The 19,575-nt window shown below is 41.5% G+C and overlaps 1 protein-coding gene across 1 annotated transcript in view; it reads right to left on the bottom strand.

The window, feature by feature from the left end:
* Nucleotides 1–19,575, bottom strand: part of MON2 (MON2 homolog, regulator of endosome-to-Golgi trafficking) — a 775,721-nt gene that overhangs the window by 356,906 nt on the left and 399,240 nt on the right. Inside the window, 5 exon segments of the mRNA XM_069229077.1 lie at nt 10,060–10,161; nt 10,380–10,470; nt 10,561–10,634; nt 10,721–10,801; nt 10,903–11,007. Coding sequence (XP_069085178.1) covers nt 10,060–10,161; nt 10,380–10,470; nt 10,561–10,634; nt 10,721–10,801; nt 10,903–11,007 — 453 coding nt within the window.

Here is a 19,575-nt window from a genome sequence, read left to right as displayed (position 1 = left end):
ACTTTCTGCACACTTCCAATCATCTTTCGATAATACTAGAACAAAAAAGTAGTGCTGCTGTTTCTCTGAAGTATCAACTTTCCACAGATATTCATCGTTTGCCAGGGCTCCACTCCTTCCAAAATAATCAGCTACTACTTTTTTACATCCAGTCACAGTTCCACATAGAAATTATTTTCCGGCAATTACTTATTCATTTGGGAATTCATGATCTTGCATTCACTGACCATCTTGTGGATCATAACCGCATCAATTGTTTATAATTTGTATGAATCATTTAAGAAATTCCCCACATAAAAGATTTAAAGTAATTGGAAACCTACAAACACGATAATGCCTCACTTTTGACTACTGATTAATTTTGTTTCACCTTAAATAGGGCCTTCAGATCTCTTTTGCCATCTGGTACTCCCGACACTATTCTGCTTCTTTTTTGAGAAGTATCAACATCTCACTATTTTTTTCTGAAACAAAATGGTATACATTTTCCACAGTATCCTAAGAGTCCTGATTACGATATTAACTCTACCTTATTTACTGGAGCAGGGGATGTTATGATAGCAAACAGAATTTTGTCTTATAGATGTGTTCCATCCTTAGACACTGTGGGCCTCATGATGAGGTTGGCGAGTGGCAGAGACCGCCTGTCAAACTCTTTGGGTCATAAGACCACCACTCTGGTCTCCTGCCCATTGGCCCTACTATGCCGGCCCAGCGGGAAACTCACCCCAACACTGACGCTGGCTCGTAACTGAGTCAGCAGCAATGCTGCGGTGCATCGGGTGCGACAGCTCCCATTGCGCTTTTCACTGCCTGTAATTCAGACAGTGAAAAGCGCATCTGGTCCCTGGAGACCCCGGCACTGCCCATGCCAAGGGCCAAGGGCATGGACAGTGCAGGGGCTCCTCCGGGGCCCCCAGCACCCTGTTTCCGCCAGCCAGTGGAAAGGCAAAAGCTGGTGGACACTGGACTCGCAATGCCCAGGGCAACACTGCTTGCAGTGCTGCCCTGGCGGATTAAGACCGTCGGCACCGCCAGGCCGTCGGCTGGCCTAAAAGTGGCAGTACCGGCAGTTCGACGGTGGTGCTTTTGCCATGGTCGTAATGTGGAGGTAAGACTACCATTTTGGTGCGAGTGTGGCAGTGATACCCGTAATGAGGGCCTGTTTGCCCTAACAACATAGGAGAGTTCACTTTTAGTTTGCATTTAACTTTCTGACTGTCAACAATTTCTTCTTAAGTGCAGCTAAAATGTGGTGCAAAAACTCATTGTGCTCAGACTCATTGTTCGCACTCATCATAATGTCATCCTGGGAGGATTCAATTTCCTTGACTTCCTGGAAGAAAGCATCCGTCACTGGCTGAAAATTACACAATATACATTCATCTAAATCAGTATGCTCCTTACGATATTATGAATAAGATGAGGTAGTATGCTGATGATAGGTTAATTGTCCTGAACCACTGAATTTTCTCTAACTTTATATATCTTTGAAGTTGGGAAAAGAATGCCTGTCCACCAAAATTGACGAGTTAACATTAATCCGCACTTTACACATCCTCACAGAGTTGATGTTTCTCATTGGCATACACAACCATTCTGATGATTAAAAAGATTCTAACGTTCCACTCTCAAGCAATTTCTTTCTAGTTTTTTTTACCTAATTTCTTTGCCACATAAACCTTTGTAATTTCGAATTGTTTGTGTACACATCAGAACAGGTACAGAACCATAGCCATCAGATTTATTTCTTTAAACCTTCCTCTTATGACACCAGTAAACACTTTCTCAGCTGCCCAACATGACTACAATAATTTAAACATAAGGACTACATATTCCATGAGTCATATTCCTTCACGTCCTTCAAGACAGTCCACAGAGGAAAATCACTTCTTTTTATTTCGCTGCTCAGCAGCCAGATATATGCTCTTCCTTTATGCGTTGTTCAGACTTAAATGCAATGAAATGTTGAAACATATGATAAGACTGTTTGCAAAGTTTATTTATGTCCATCTTTTGCTTGAAGTAGGCTATGTGAGTCCTGCTAATTAAACATTAAACAAGATTCCCTAATGTTTGTGGACCGGCTTACCTCCTCACTTAATCTCACATTCGCACCTGCAGCTCTTTTTCTGCCTCTTGGTGCACTACATTTACACTTTCCACAGACGCATCGATAGTGTCTTTGTAATTTCAAAAAACGTCCCTACGGGCAGATGTAAATAAGTGCTGCGTGTCCAGCTCTGACGTTGTGACAGTGTGGAGCGTGGTGATGGGTCGGTGCCTGTAGCAAGTGCACAGCACCAACTGTTATAACTTGTATGTGACTCACTTACGTGTAAGGGAAGAAAAATCATTTAATGAGCATGCACCACAAATAGTAGGATATTGTTAAGCTACAGTAAAACAGGATCTTAGTAACTACATGGGTATTCCTCTTGGGAGTTCAAAGCTGACCATCAAACTATTTAAGGGTGCACATGTTAGGACAATATATCTTGGTCCTTGCAATTCACTTTTAAAACAGCAAAGAGAAGTTTCTCGGTGCCCCACCACTTTTTGCTTACCAGTGTAAATAACCTTATTGACACCTAATCCACCACAGCTGGGATGCGGTACAGGAAATGGAAGAATAATTTTAAATCCTCACTGATCATTATTGGTGGAAGCCATAGATGCATCACTCCACAAGGGGACATTATCTTACTTGGGACCCCTGAATAAGCAGATAGTTTTTTTGATGGTGAAACACAGCGTACAACACCATATGGGAAGAATGAGGTCCTTATCAGCCCGAGGACACTCAAGGGGACCAAAAGGGCAAAGGTAAAGACAAAATCAGTGTGCCAATAGATCCCGCCCCCAAGATGCGTATGAAAGCCTCTGGCAAGCGTTTCCAAAGAGGTGTGCAGAAAGTTCTTAGGACGACAGTCACCCTGGGGATACCCCAGAGGAAGAGGTGTATTTCTTGCAAGAGGGTGACCTTAATGCCGGGGAAGATTCCAAAAACCAAAACAAGAACTCTGGGGAAGGACAAGGCCCAAGCGGATATTGGTGAATGGATGGCAGTCCGAAATGTTACAGGGTGGAAGATGCAAAAGCAGATTTCCCAAAAGGGGCTAAAGAACCTGTGAACATGCTAGATCAGGACAAGATATATCATATGCACTCCGGGGATTAGGTTCAACATCAAAGGTAGCCCAGTATGTGAGCAGACAAAGTAGGAATCCAATGGATAAAGTAGTTTTGGAAAGACTAAAGTTGAAATGCCTTGGACCATCCGTAGTGGGGAAGCGGCCTCTGCCCCAAAATAAATGGCAAAATGACCACATTCATCACAAAATTATTAAGGGTCTCCAGAAAGTGAACAGATCACTCATAGAAGTCCTTCCAGGACAAACTCCTTGATGTACTGGGGCCACTTACAAAAATACTGGATATGGCCAGGAAGGCCACAGAATCTGGCAATCCTATTTCGCCAGATATTCAATAGGGATGGGCGCTGACAGCAGTCTGCTTCTTGTGAATTGAGCATTGTTATCCAGTGCAGAAGATCTTTACTGATCAAGATCGACTATAAGTTAGGCACACTGGCTACCAAGAAAGCAAGGAGATGTAGCAGAAGGCAGTCTGTTCTGGGACCCCTTCATGAAAGAATTGAGCAAATTCATTACAACTTACTCCTCATTAGATAAGGTGCAACAGTCCATGTGCAAGGTCTTCAGTTTGAAGATTTTTGGGGAGCTGCTAGAAGCTAGAAGCAGGGTGTACTCGACTAGTCATCCCTATAATGCAGCCTCCCATAAGTTCCAAACATGGAGAGCTTTGCAGTGAAAGATCATTGGATATCTGTGGGCTTCTTCCTGTCCTGAGGCAATGGGAGAGACGAGGATCACACCAGCTTCACTGTACTCTCAGTTTTCAGAGTAACCTCTTCCAAGCCAAGGAGGTGGTCAAGGGACACCAACCGCTGATCAATCTGAAAGAATTCAACAAATGGCTGGTATACTGCATTTCAAAGTGGAGGGCATGCATCTTCTAAAAGATATAATTTTACTAAAAGATTGGTTGCTGAGGCTGGACCTAAGGGATGCAAAATTCACTATCCAATTTCCGAACTGCACAGAAGATTACTCCAGTTCAGGTGGAAACAAGAGGTCTACGAGTCTGTTTTCCTCCAGTTTGGTCTTTCATCTGTACCACAGTGGTTCACCAAGGTGCTGAACCCAGCCACAGAATGCTCAAGGGATATCAGCCTAGTAGTGTACCTAAACAATATATTAATGACGCATCAAGATACCTTGCTTCTGAAGGAACATATGAATATGTCAGTGTCCCTGCTCCAGGATCTGGGATTCCAAATAAACAAGCAGAAATCAGAATTTGATAACTCCATGAGGATCATCTTCTTGGGTTTCATGATAGATGCTGTCCAGAAAATGCTGAGGCTTCCTCGAAAAAAATTTACTCTAACAAGAATGGAACTGAAAAGAATCCTGGCGAAGGACAGAGTCTCCCTCAGACAATAAACCAGGATAGTGGAATACTCAGAGAGCCAATACAGGTGATATACCCAGGACCCTCCATTACAGGTCATTTTAAAGACTCCAAGGCAATGCACCTTGGGAGTGGCCTGACATACGACAGGATTCTCGGGCAAAAACAGAGATAAAATGGTGGTCAGACCGTACTGAGACCTGGATGGCAGGGCCATCTTGGGTTCGGCACCAGATCTTGTTATGGAGTCATATGGGGAACAAGGATTCCTGCTGCATCCTTCTGAAGAACTACAACTTACCAGCTGTCATATACATACACCAGACCAGGGGGGCAAGGTCGAAGGCTCTAGCAGAGCTAACCAAATACTTCTGACACCACTGTCTGCAGAAGAACTCTGTGAAGGCAAGAGGTCTGCTGAACTTTACATGCTGCCCCCTGGTGAACAGTAGCACTGGGCTGCTGTTCACTAGAGACATCACTAACATTCAGAAAGATGTTAAATGAAGGGGCACGTATTTATTGACATTTCAAGTAAAAGAAGAGAAGCACGTGTTATTGTTTGTGCAGACATCCTGACGTGGATATGTACCTAAATGTTAGATTGTGTGCACAAACTTATATCTGCAATTTCATAACAGATGCCTGACATGTTCACATTCTGTTCTTATCCAACGTAAAGCAAAGAACATGATGACAATCCATACGTACATTACTGATAATGACACTTTAACTGAATAGCAACTGATTACAAAATAAAAACATTTCTTCTAAAATGCAAGCAATTCTAAAATTAATAAAAATGAAGAATAAAACAGAGAATGTTATCTAGGTAAAAGGGCACATGTCTGCAAGCCAAAGCGAAGACAAACTCCTATACCCAAACAAACTAATATGGGCCCACAACACTCTCCCCTAAAACAAGGGTGCTAAGTCCAAAGTCTAAACATGCTCTAAATTAAAAACCTAAAAGCAATTTAAAATCAAACATAAGAGACATAATGTCAAAGTGACAAGCAAAACAGGCCAGCAGACAGGCCAAATTGAAAGGCAATTTGGTGTCAGAGCCTACATTTCGAAAAAAAAGCCAATGGTCGAATCAACAATAATCATAGTCGTGCAAAAGGTCTCCAATGTCATTAATGGAGATTGAGACCAGAAAGGACTCTACTTTGGTAGGCAGTAGATGGATCAAAGTATTAGCAGAGAGATCGACAGAGCAGAAGTGTGCAGGAACCTCAAACGCAGAATGACCTGTGGAGGCGGCACCGTCCATTGTGCCAGATGTCGTTGGAGCCAGGAAATCCACAAGTGGTGGCTCATAAGATGCCTCCCAAATCAACCTCAATCTCAAGGGGCATGACCATGAATGAACCCTCACTGAGAACATCAACAGATCCTTGTCCACAGGAGGCACAGGCTGCACATAAAGACACACTATTGGTATGCATTCGAAGGTGCACCAAATGCAGAGGAAAAACGGTTGCACACATCAGGACTGGTTGGACTGTTAATGACCAATCATGCTCCAGCTCTTCCAGCAAGAATGCTCCGAAGTACTGAATCATGTGATCACAACATAGCCGGGATGGTGGTAGCTCCATCACTCTGCTTGGCTAGGGTAGGACAGCCACTGATTGGCAAAAATAGCAGCAGCAGTATTTTGCCAAATAATGCCAAAGTGACTGGAAATCTCCCAAAGACACTTGAAAAAAGCGAATGTATGGCTGAAGGTTTGACTCCAAACATGGTCTGGAAGGTGCTGACAAACCCAGAACTGACAGCATTAAATAAAAGTGCACAATCCCTTCAGTACTAGAAGCATTGAAAATTCTGCTCACCAATTCTCCAAAGTGTCTGGGGAAATTGGTATTTAATAGGGACTATATCTCAGCTGATGATCTTGCTATCTGGATACCGCACACCTCTCTGGCTGGTGTCAGGCTCATTTTTAAACAATAGCTCAGTTTGTCAAAATTTACATTGGCAGTAGCAATGTGGGGCCACAAGTCTGCTACTCTTATCTCTTGTGTAGGGCGAATAAAACATGCCTGCAACAAATTATCATTTGAGAAACTGAAATGACAAAAGAAATTCCAGGCTTCAGCAGCTTTCATTGTTCAGAACCACAAAACGTCCATTTAAAAGTATCCGATTTACTGGACGAATTAAAGGGCGGGAGTACCCTTTAGACAGCATGCCAAGTTTGCAACCTCAGCATTGCAAAGGCCATGCCAGGACACTTGCCTACAAATCATAGAATGACTAACAGTAGTGTAAAATCCACATCCGCTAAGAAGGACCTCTGTTTCGTCGTTCAGACATTTGAAATCATAAGGCAACTCCCATACTTTGTGTATTTAAGTGTCTCCTAGCCACTCCTATCTGCCTACAGCAAACCATTTCAAACAGTTTGTGAAACAAAAGGTGGAAATGGGCATATTTATGACTCCATGTATTAGCCATACTGCTGTAGGAATTTCTGCCACAGTAAAAGAGAATTTTTCTAACTTTTCAATGCTGCGCATGATGCAACTAGCTTTTTTTAGCCATTGTCTGTTGTTGCCTGGACAAATTAAAAGTATCAGATAATTTGCTACTATTTATGTGTTTCCAAGGCACACGACCATTTTTCAGAACCTGCAATGTCCAACCTAACTGCATGATGGAACGCTGCTGACTTTGCCCATTTTGTAAAAAGGACATGTCATTTTGAATGATGTCAATTGCAGAAGACACTGTATTATTTAAGGTGTAAATTCTGTTGGACTAAGTGTTCATTCCATTATCTACAACAGCTAAAGTCTTTTCAATATTCTCTTATCAATCTGCCTTAAACGTGCAGCAGCTTCCATTTGAGAAAGCTTCCAGATCTCTTTATGTATGGCATAGAGGGAACGTTTTGAGCGTGGCTTCCTAGGTCCTAACAAGAAATCTTGTATGTCCATTTCCTCAGAAAGGAGACTAAAATGTTGTTTTACAGCTGGTAAGATGGAAGAACGTAACCATTGTTTGCACAGTTTACCCACACTGTATGTAATGACAGTACCCGAGTGCTCGCCTGAGACATAGCGAGGGTTGGGCCAGCTTGCTCTGAAACCCCTAAGCAATTAACAAAACGTGCCTGGCAACCATTTGTCTCTTTTGGCCACAATATCCACCCACTGGGACTTGAAAGTGAAAAATGAAAGGTACCATTCTGAAGCCAGGCCGCAAGTTGAACTTCAGTGACATCTGAAATGTTTACCAATTGTGAAATGGCAACTCTTGCACGGCAATATTCAAGAGGTGAGGAATCTGTGGTTAGAAGTCTCTATCAGACTTTCTGTTACATAAACTATGAAAATGAATTCTACTACTTCTAATTCTGCAAAGAACTCTGAAATAGGTGCAAAGCAGTAGCACTACTTTGCAAATTAGCGAAATGCATGATGAATGATTTTGTGCTATTTTAAGAAGTTGAGATTAAAAGAAGGCAACAACTACAGACCTTGCCTTAAAATAAGCTGTTATGTTTTCCATGTGTAGAAAGATTTAAATCAGTGCTTAAATTGTAAAAGAAAGAGTACCAGTGCCCAAATCTCTGCTCTGGTGATGCTATGAAAAATGGACTTGCTGATACCAAGACTGGGTAGTGTTGAATTTACCTTAGGCCTGCTTAATCCACTACGAGGCACTACTGCCCCTTTACCTCACTCTAGCCAGTGCCTGCTTTCTCCATCTTTCTCTTCCTCCATCTTTCCCATTTTTATCTCTCTCTCTCTCTCTCTCTCTCTCTCTCTCTCTCTCTCTCTATCTCTCTCTCTCTCTCTCTCTCTCTCCCTCCCTCCCCCTGGGTTGCAGTCAACATCTGTTGAGAAAAAACTAAGTGCTAGTCCTCATAAATGAGTTCAGCAATAACCTGCACTCAATGAAATAAGCTTTAAAACACTATTTAACAAGATTTTTTTTTAATGTCTGTGGTTCAAGCTTTCTGACAGTGCACCTATGAATTACGATACTGGGCACATGAGGAAGCGACCAATCAGTGGCTCAAGGGCTTAATCTGTGGCTCACATGAGACACACATCTCTTATGCCGAATGGAATACATGATCCTGTAGAGACCTCAAAGCAGGTGAGTGGAGAGCTGCACAACAAAATGAAGTAACAGGCATTTTATTGCTGTAATTGTATGAGCAAACGGTTTCACAAGACAGATGGAAAAGTTCATTACCTCATACACCAGTTTCAAGATCAAGGATATTTTCATTATATTTCTAAACACTGAATAGTTTCACTAAAGAGAAGATCCAGGGACACTCTTTAAATTAAGAGAAAAATTCTCTAAGGAAAGCAAAATAAAACATACCCTAAAGGCCACAATTGCTTTCCATTTCTATCTTTCAAAACAAATGAACAAAAAATAACATTCTTCGGTATGGCAAAACTACTTTGCATTTCAGAAATGCTGAAAGTTGAGAAATGTTCTTGAGAAAGCTTCTTCCTTTTCTGAAAAGAAGGAAAAGAATGAATATATTTGCCGTTTTACGAGGATTTCTTCTTTCTTTGCAACAGGGCTGTTCTTGGTTGCCTTCTTTGTGGCTCTCCCACTCAGGTTTATTTTTCCACGCAAAGCTCCATGCATACAGAAATGTTTTGCTTTCATTTTATGTCTCTTTGAAAAAGAATAAAATGAATATGTGCTGCCAGCAATGCTGCTTACTAGTTTAGACCCACTTATAATAAATGGTGTGATTTACTTTTATACTTTTAAAGATACAAAATGGAAAACACATGCCTTTATTTAGCCATTCCTTTTGCTATATTTGAAGAGTTTTTCTCTCTCGTTTTCAAAAAAGTTCTGGGATTATGTCCATGGGAGTGGCTATGCAGTGTTGCATTGTGATTCTTCTTTGTGATCTTATTTCCTCCGCAGCTGTACATCACATGCAAAGCACTGAAGGACAATAACCAAATTAGGTAAGAGAGTCCTTCGCTCTGTTTCTCCTCACTGCTGAATGATGCCAGGCACGCTCCCGTTGCAGAGAACCATGAGTAGCCCCAACAAAGAAAAAAAAAAAACTGAAACAAGAATGGTTGAGTCCAGAAGATACATACATAAAAGAAGAAGGGCAAATTGTCAATTTACCAGTCAGTTCTTAATTTGACTTGATCAGCACAAACTAGTTGTTTAATCTGATTTCACACTTTCCATAAAGTACCCCTGAAGGCCACGCAAGATCTAGTGCCAAAACAGGTGTCCATATAGTCATGAAGTGGCGAGATTCCTTCACTGGTCTGCCCATTAGATTATCAAAATGTAATTTTGGTGGTGCACCCAAATGATGACTTTTATAAATCAGTTTAACAGTGAAAAGTGTAGAAATGCTCATTGCCCTGATAAAAGCCTTCTGTTGATCGAACATAAGAAAACAACAGTATTCAGAGAGAAATAGTGTGCTGCGTTTTTATTTTATGATTCATCCACCCAACAAATAATGAAAAGGGGAAGCAGCACCTACTTTTTGTAACTGAGAGTAAAAATATAATTAACTCTACGTTTATGACATTATGCACTCACTTCAAGAAGGTGTCCTGTAAGAGGTCGCCACAGTATCTCAATCCGATGCATGTTGACTAATCCCGTTTCAAGCAGTTTAGCAACTGCAAAAAGTGATGGTTCCTAAATAAATGTGACAATAAAATTAAAATATTTTCATGAGAGATCTCAGGCAAAGTTTACCTTAGCTAATTCAGAATTTTCTGTGCCACAACTTTACCTTTTCAATTTTAAAAACAGTAGAAGTTTAAAATATGTGCCCAGCAAACACCAGAAACACCAGTAAAGAACATGTGCAATCATACCCAATGCGATCTAAACATACTGTGGATAATCTATACCTTATTGTTGCTATATGCCATATCCATAGCTTCAAGAGATAGTGAGCACAGGGCATTTATTAAATGGTGCAGGGAGACATCATCCAGGAACCTGAAAAGATATTAGATGTAGAATAAAACCCTACTTTCTGTATAACAGAGATATGAGGTCACAGATGTAGGTTGGAGATGTATGACTTACTGTGAACTTTCAAAAAGTCTTGAAAGAATATTGGCAATTACGGGCAAATCAGTCATGACTGCTGTCGTTAAAACCTCGGAAAGAAAGAAAACAATGTGTGGTGCATAAGTGTACAACAGGAACTACATCGCAGCATGTAAAATACATAAATGATGCTTACTGTGCTTGGTCCTTCCACTGCCCTCCCAGGCTTCAGGGCGCCCCCAGGGCAAGGCTTTAGTCCTAGTATCCAAACCAGATGCTGAAATATATAAGACACTTTTAGAAATAACGAGGGAGTGGGGACGACGTTCAACAAGAATTCTATGAAACTGTTCATATACCAAAGAGCAGTGTCTCTACCTGTAAGGTAGCAAGAACAAGTTGCCATGAGGTCCCGAGAAAAGCACCATGACAGTGAGCCAAGTTCAGCAAAGTCCTCATACACTGGATGTTCTTGGACGTCAACTGCACACAAAAAAAGGTCTAGGTCACATTTATGTTTGGAATTCTACTTTTTACAGATCGTAAAATAGAGAACACATTTAACATATTGAAAATTATGAATTGTTAATATTGGACGTGAGAGGTAACAGAAGTGAGCATGGCAACATAATTCCACGAGGAAAAACACTGACAGCCACGCAACTGACTCAAGCTGTGAGCACCACAGACAGAAACATAATAGTTGTCAGAAGAAAACAGTGTTTAACTTTGGTAACAGTTTTTCAGATAGACACTCTATTTGCCAGCAGAAACAGTATCACACAGCAACTCTAGCCTCCAAGTCCGAAATACATGCCTCACAAATGTGGCCACTCATACAAGAATGGGCGTATAGTAAAGGAGGCTCCCAATCAGTTGAACAGATTTGCGGCAAACTACACACAGGATGCCCGAGGAATGTGTGGTCACCATGGAGAAGCTATTTGAGGTCTTAAATAAGGTAGCTGACTTGTCGCAGTCCTCTGCGAAAGAGAGGGGTGCCTACTGGAACCTGAATTACACTGCTGCAACCTGCAGGCGGCTTCGGTGACACTTCCCACATATGTGACAGGGAAAATGGTACATGTGGGTGCAAGAAGGGAGATCTTTTGGCAGTGATCTTGTGCTGCGCAGAAGGTAACATGAATGAGTTTTAGAGACACAAATGACCGGTATATCCCATTAGCAGGGTGTTGTCATTGCTTTGAGTGGAGGAAGCTGTTGCTGCTATTTGAGTTTGGCACCAATCCTGGTACACTGGGCAACGGTGGACCTATTATCTAGCAAGCATTAGGTGATATAAGTAAAGAGGCTGAGGGAAAGCGCAGATCATGCGTAAAACAGCCAGTCAGACACCAGCACTAGGTCCTTTTATTACAAAATGACAACGTCGCCGTGATGCCTGGATGCTCTATGGCAGAACACAGAAAGTGATTATCCATCTGAAGGGATAATTCCCTGCTGGGACTCTTGGCAATAAGCAGGATGAAATGGCTTACTCTGTCTGTTAAATAAAAGCTGCTCGAACTGTTCAAGCCTGCTGAAATTAACCCCCATTAGATTTACCCTCACGTGACAATGTCAAGAGAGAATTATTCATGCCCTAACAGGCCAAAGCTCACAAAGGAGCGGACATTTCGAAATTCCTAATACTGAAAGAACAAGTTCAAACATGGCATCACAGAAATCTGTGCCCCTAACTAAGGAGGCTATAAAAAAAACTTTCTGGAGGATCTAACAAGAGTGATCCTACACAAAGGGGATGGAAGACCTGAAGGTCAACCTGGGAATGCACATGCAGGCCAGAAATCAGAGGCCAGAAGCAACAACGTCTCTGCTGCTATAACAAAATCTGTACACACAGCTAGTGCACTTGGAATTGCAAATTACACATCAAAAAGACAAATGTTAGCGCTTGAAAAAATGTTGCACACAGATGAAAGTGTGATGGTCTAAAAAAGGGAACAGAATGTGATGACATCAACCTTTAACTACAAACCATCTTCAAATCTAATTTGAAAGACAATGACCATGAAGAAACAGGCTTTGACCATGAAGAAACAGGCTTTGACCATGAAGAAACAGGCTTTGACCATGAAGAAACAGGCTTTGTCTGTGTGCACAAAGTGGGGAGAAACCTTGAATGAGCTGCTTCAAGAACGAAAGATGAAGTGATGAAGCTGGCGAATTCTAATGTGAAGGAAGCCTTCATGAGAGAAGCCAGAAGCAATGGCAAGATCCAATGAGAGGTACTGAGGATTTTCTTGTACCAAGACCAGGCAGTTACTCCTCATCAGAAAAGACGAGAAATTAAACTATTTACCCAGATCCTAAATAAAAAGAACATTACGTATTGTGGCTATATCCCACCGCTCTGCAATTTGTTTGAAGAGGGTGGACTGATTGATAAGTGAATGTAAGGAGTAGTTGGAACTAATAAGAATGAATACACACATGCCAGCCGAAAACAGTCAAAAAGATCCAAAAAACAGGCCCCAACAAAAGCATCTAGGCCAATCGTCATCAAGTTCTCCCATCATATAAAGGCACAGATCAGAAAGTGTGAAGAGAGAAAGGTAAGCAGCACATGCCAAGATCTAAGTTATGTTTGAGTGAGTGTGAGTAGGGGGCCACAGGGCTCTATGAGGTGAATTAAATATGCTGGCCTGAATTAATGGGGTAAAAGAAAACTTTTGCAGGTTTAGAAAACCTACCTTTGCTGTTGTGACTCATAATTCAGAGTGTTTAGGGGATATCTTTCTGTGTAAATGAGTTATCTGGTTCTGGAAAATGTCAGCACGAGGTCCAACAGCGACAGAGACATAAGGTAGTGTGTTTTATGTTAGTCATTATGCTGACCACTGTCCAGAATAGAAGGAATTGCTGCTGGATTTTCAAAAGTGTTAATGCATGCCTTTTTTTATTTACCATGTTGGTTTCAAGGGAACCCTGAGTCAGACAGATAGTCAATAATGCTAAGACTAATCAAAGCACATGGACTGTTGTATAAAGTAATAACCATGCCCACCAAGCTGTTATGTTAGGGTTTGAATTCTCCCCAAGTAACAGCCATAGAATCTGGGCTTTTATATGCTGACACAATCAGAATATTGTCCTTCTGCAGAGACTTACCTACGTGGACGAGATCAATTTAGAATGAAGCACAAAACTTATCCAACATGAATCTGCGCCTCAGGCCCCTAAACCTGCAGGAGCAGTTACATTATGCAAGCAGGGGCTGGAAGTAGAAAAAGGTCGATAGTGGGAGATCCTGATTGTGAGTTTCGTACCTCTTCACGTGGACATATTTAAAAGCAGCCCTAAATAAAATTGTCATAGGTCCAAAGAGGACGGGATGGATGTTGGATAGTTACATGGAGCAAGAGGCGATAATAAGAGTAAATGGTCTTCCTTCAAACCCATTAACACTGCAGAGGGGAACAAGGCATGGCTGCCTCTTATCAATAATACTCTTCTACTTAGCTGTTGAACCCCTAGCAATGTGACTAAAAGAACATGAAGGGATCAGAGGCATAACGTTTCGGAGAGAACAATACAAGATATGCTTCTTTGCTGAGGACATCCTATTAACATTAACCAATCTGGACAAATCCCTGCCACAAATGGTGGCAGTATTGAAAGACTGTGAAAAAGGATCTGGTTTCAAAGGAAATGTTCGAAACTGTGACACCTTAAACTTGACACTTATGGATGCACAAACTGAACAACCTAAAACCAACTACCAATGTAGATGGGCCTCAAAGTCAATCAGGTACCTATGTCTTTATATAACCAATAAACTAGACAAATGGGTCTGTGCTAAAAGGCCTGACTTTGAGAGACTGATCCAGGGAGTTTCAGATATATGGAAACCCGTTTAGCTCCTGGTTGGACAGACTTCACTCCATTATGATAAACATTTTACCATGCCTACAATACTTGCTTCAGACGTTACTGGTGGCCAATGCAGAGAAAGATGTTAAAGCCCCAGAAAGAGACAGTGATTTATACGGGCAGGGAAAACACAGCATGTTATCGCTAAAATTTTGAGGGCTTAAAAAGTAAATGGGGGATTGGAATGTCCAGACATACTGCTTACTACAGGGCAACCCACATTAGAACATAGGTAGGGTGGATGGCCTGGGACATGTAAAAAGTGGTTGTCCATGGAAAGAGTTTTGTTTGGGAGATCAGTAAGGGACCTACCATGGTTGCATAAATCCCCAGAGACCTTGGAATACTTATTTAGATGTATTGTGAAACAGGCCTTACAAATATGTGACAGAGCAACAAGAAGGGGCAGTATAACATCAATTCACTGATACATGGGAACCTATCATTTAGACCGGTGAAAGGATCAGATACATTTAAGTGATTGAAGGAGGGAGAATGCAGGGTGATCTTGGATTTCTTCTGTGGGGTTTCAACAGAATCCTTTAAATAGTGTACAAGTGAATTCAGCATTACTGAGGCAGCAGACTCAATGTCTTACATTCAAAAAATATTATTGAGACAAGTGAAGAAATTACTCCCATGGAAAAAATCACTAGAATCCACCTAGATGGTTAAGAGCGGATATCAGCCATTTATAAAATATTAATCAGTGGAGACGGAAACACTAAGTGGAGTCATCAAGTGTCTTGGGCTCAAATATTTAGCAGAGACATAGCAAATAAAAACTGGGAAATGCTCTAGAGAGATACCCCAAATATTTTGTTTAACGATTGTCTCATTCAGAGAGTCCGCATATAAGCTCCAATATTTGTGGTACAGAACACCAGAAAAATTAAGTCATATTAGGGTGTGCTGCAGTATGAAATAACGAGGAACCCAGGAGTTTTATCGTTGGGGCTGTCCCACATGGAAACTGATTAGTTAAGCTTTAGAGGTAAAGCATTACTGGGCCAGCTCCTGAAACCCTAGCAATGCAACGAAGAGAACATGTAGGGATCAGAGGCACACATGCTTATAATGCTTTTGTAGATAAAGAAAGAGGCACTGACTGTGGCACAGTGGTTTTGGATATTATGGCAAACACTTGCATATGAAATAACATAGCCTGTACACAGGGTAAAATCACTAAGATTTTGTTACCATAGATAAGGTATACTATTAATGTTGAACATAGAAACATTTCCCCAAGTACACTGCAAGCTCTATAATTGTATGACCGACTAGTAGGCCGGGTCAAACTTTTAATTGTGTTGGAGTAATTGGAGTAGCTTTGGTAATTCTGCATAATCTAATTTAAAGTTCAGGTAATGTGACGCAAAAAGTATTTCAGGTAGATTTCTTTTACTGGAGCAGACCAATGGGATAATTGTTTTAACACAAATCTACAAATCCAAACATGAACGGCATTCAACAAACATAACAGGTAGTTTTTTTTCTCAAAATGACAGTTTTGGTAATCTTAGATCACAAAAGTACAAATATGAACGCGAGCAACAGTGTTTTCAACATGGGTCATCACCAAACAGTGTTTTGAACGTGGGCGATCAACAAACATTTCAGGTACATTTTTGACTCAAGCAAACCGTTTGGGTAATTTTAGATCGCACAACCACAAATCTTAATACAATAAGCAATGTTCTGAACACAAGCAACTGGAAATAAACTCAAAACTACATTTTTGAGTTGAATTTCTTCCCAAACAGACCATTACGGTAATTTATTTCAATGTGAGATGCAGTTTGCCTAAATATCTGTAGGTTTGGGTAATTTGGTGGTCATTTTGTGAGTTAACCCACCCCTACTGAATACCCTGCATTGAATACCCTGCATTAGGGTGAAAACAGCAAGAGGCAGAGTGGAGTTCCTTGGGGGGGGATCCTGAAGCTGCAACAAATGTATATTTTCTTACAGCAGAAGGAAATTTGAGTGTGAATACAATGTGTACGGGATGAATGTAGTCGGGGTGAAGGTGGTAGTCGAGATGTTAATCAAGTTTGTCGAAGTTCTTTTTAGTGACCATCTTAATGCTTTTGCAAACTAGCTGATGATGCATATTTCAACTTGATGATGTTTAATGTATAAAATATGAAAAAAATATATATATATATTTATGAATTAAAAACAAAATGGGTCAAGTTACCACCCTTCCCAGAAAACCTGATGTAGACTCAGAAGACCTTAACAACTTCCACTTCATCTCAAGCCTCTTTATGGATAAAGTCCGAGAGCGCTGTGTCTGAAAACAGCTGAAAGACTACATAGAAGAAAGCAACCTACTAAACGAACATTAGTCAGGTTTTAGAAACAGATGTAATAAAGAAATGGTCATATTTCAAACAATAGATGATAAAGGTGAATCTTGTCTTCTTGTACTAATTGACCTGTTTGCGGCACTCAGCATTGTCAAACATGCAGCCCTACTTGAAATCCTATAAGAAAGGATGCAAATAGGTAGCACAATTCTAAAATTATTTGAATTAGAAATAGAAAATGCATGCAGCAAATAAAACTGGTTGACACACTTTCAGATCACGGTTTCTGAAGGAGTACCTTGAGGCATTATTCTTTCTAGGGAGCTATTTAACCTTTTGTGGACACGTGTCATGCCGCGGGCTCCAGCGGCTTCACCTGGTTGGGCCGCGGTGGTGGCCACGGGCCGTTTTTCGGATCGTGGGGCCCACTGTGGCCCTTTTTTCCGACTGCAGCCTGTTTTCTAGCACACGGCGAGGCCAGAGACCCAGGGTTGGGCATCGTGCCTCCCAGTGCTCAATGCGTGGCATGGATGTTCGCACGGCGTGGATGTTCGCCCGGGGTGCCTGCGCCCCCCCAGCCCTTTCACTTACCTGGTGCCCTGATTCAGGGTTATCTCCTCTTCTTTCTTTTTCCTGGTGGGGCCATGTGTTCTCCTTCCCAACATACCATTCTTGTTCTTCCCCTTCCCTGCATGCATCTGTTCCCCTTACTAAAATGGTGCTTTTCCTGCCTTGTTCTATAGCACCTTTCCCCATCCAAGATGGCGTTCCTACTTCTTCCTGCATGTCACTTCCTGCTAAGGGGTATACAAGGTGTCAGATTCTTGTTCTCTTTGCGTTGCAACACTTCCTCCCGTGGTGGGCACGCTCAGGCTGGTTTTCTCTCCGATTCCAGTTTTTGCTCCTGTTTTTTCCCCAGCTTTTCCAGTTAAATTCTTCCTGGTGTTGGAGTTCTGATTTTCACGTGTCCTTTTTTCCTGTTCCAGGGGGTTCCTGTCTAAAGGTTTTTTCCCTTTGGGGTTTTTCCTCTGGGACTCCTTTTGGAGGGCAGGGACTGTGGTGGCGTACTATTCTCAGCAGCACCGTGGCTACTGGAAAAGGTCTCCCATAGCTCGGCCAGAGCAGGACATACGTCATCTCCATCGGATCAGGGCAGTAAGCGAAAGGTAAATCGTGACAACCCGTCGCAGCTCTCCTAAATTAAATAAATTATCTTTTTTCAACTTTATGATGATTATACACAACTGTACATGAAAATGTAATTCCAGGAAAACATTAAAACTCTTGCTCTTACTTTTAGAAAGCTTCAGACATAGATGACTCTGGGCCATCTCATGCTGAATTCCCCAAACCAGGAATTGCTACTAATATTCCTGCAACAATGGAAAACACCTGAACAAACCAGATGAGCTGCTGCAAACCTACTTGAATACAAACCAACCATCGCCAAAACTTCAAGATCACTCGGCTTCATCCTGGATAAGGACCCAAACCTGAATGTGCACATCAATGCAAATAGCAAAGAGGGCCAAACAACAACTCCACATTTTCTGGAATATCAAGAGTTCAAAGTAACAGTGCATTCACTGTTCCTCTAAAAATGAATATGTGTTCCAAAAAGTGCTATGGGCGCTCTAAGGGCTAATTTCAATGCTGCAGTGTGGCTGGTATCAGGGGCAAGAAGATAACTTCACTTCACTCCTACAGCAATCAACATAACATGGCTTCCAATTGAGGCCAAGTGTTTATTAAAGTTGCATTGTTCACAAGACCTTACACAGCAACCCAGAAAACTACTGTCTCAAACACTTGTCATCTTTGTCAGGCTCATGTTAGTCTGCAGTGGATTATCTTCACCCTGAAACTTTAGCTTTCAAAACATTTAGCACCCTGACTCAGTCCTTCTCTGAAAGCACCCCCAAAGTTTGGAACTCCATTGCCCATTCCTTATCAAATAGCCCTTCAAATGTCACTTTCAAGAAAGATCTCAAAGCTTCTCCTTTTCCAAAGATCTCAACAGAAATTATCGCCCAGATTGAAAAGGATAACATATGTCACCTCACACCTGGGCATACATCACAAATAGTACGCACTATCACATGAACAGGTGAGGGTAGCGATAACTTGCAAGTATTTCTATCCAACCACCACTCTAAATCTTCCAAGGTACTATATATATACTTTCTCTTTTTGAGAACATACCTATCCCCAAGGACAGTACATATTACATCGTACACCTCACTGACAAAGTTTGTATCCTGTTTCTCTCTAGCCTCATATGTTACATCAACCTGCTCAATGAAGCACTCTGCTACCCGCTATCTGAAACTGCTAACTAATAAATAAAGAGTAGAATGGTCGAAGAAAGAGAATGAAGTACACTCAAGACTAAGCAGCCACGCTATTCAGCAACCTCCGCACATTACAGTGATGGCGATGGGGTGCTAAGAAACACTTGGAGTCCCATTACTATTTTTGGGGCACAAAAACACACTGCTTAGAGGGGTGAGGTAGACGGAATTAGGAAGGAAACAAAACCTTGCTCAAAAATGAATTCAGACTGCGTGCAACCAGAAGGAACATTTAGCAATTAAATTCACACTTTCAAACACGAAGGACGTTATATGTTCCCACACTTAGTGGTATGAAGTCAGCTGAACTTTTGTGATAAAAACACCACTTACATTGTCTGGCACATGGTCCCTCACTGAAGAGAACTGGATTATAACCAAATATTAACATCACATTTTTACTGCAAATGATCAGGTAGCACACAGGGAAGATGTGAGCTTCAGCAGCTCTCACCTGAAATCCTCCAAAATTCTGAATTATTTGTAATCTGGTT

This window comes from Pleurodeles waltl, chromosome 4_1 (genome assembly GCF_031143425.1).
Source record: "Pleurodeles waltl isolate 20211129_DDA chromosome 4_1, aPleWal1.hap1.20221129, whole genome shotgun sequence".
Taxonomy (NCBI): domain Eukaryota; kingdom Metazoa; phylum Chordata; class Amphibia; order Caudata; family Salamandridae; genus Pleurodeles; species Pleurodeles waltl.
Note: the sequence above shows the minus strand (reverse complement) of the source record. Positions and strands in the feature narration are given on the sequence as shown.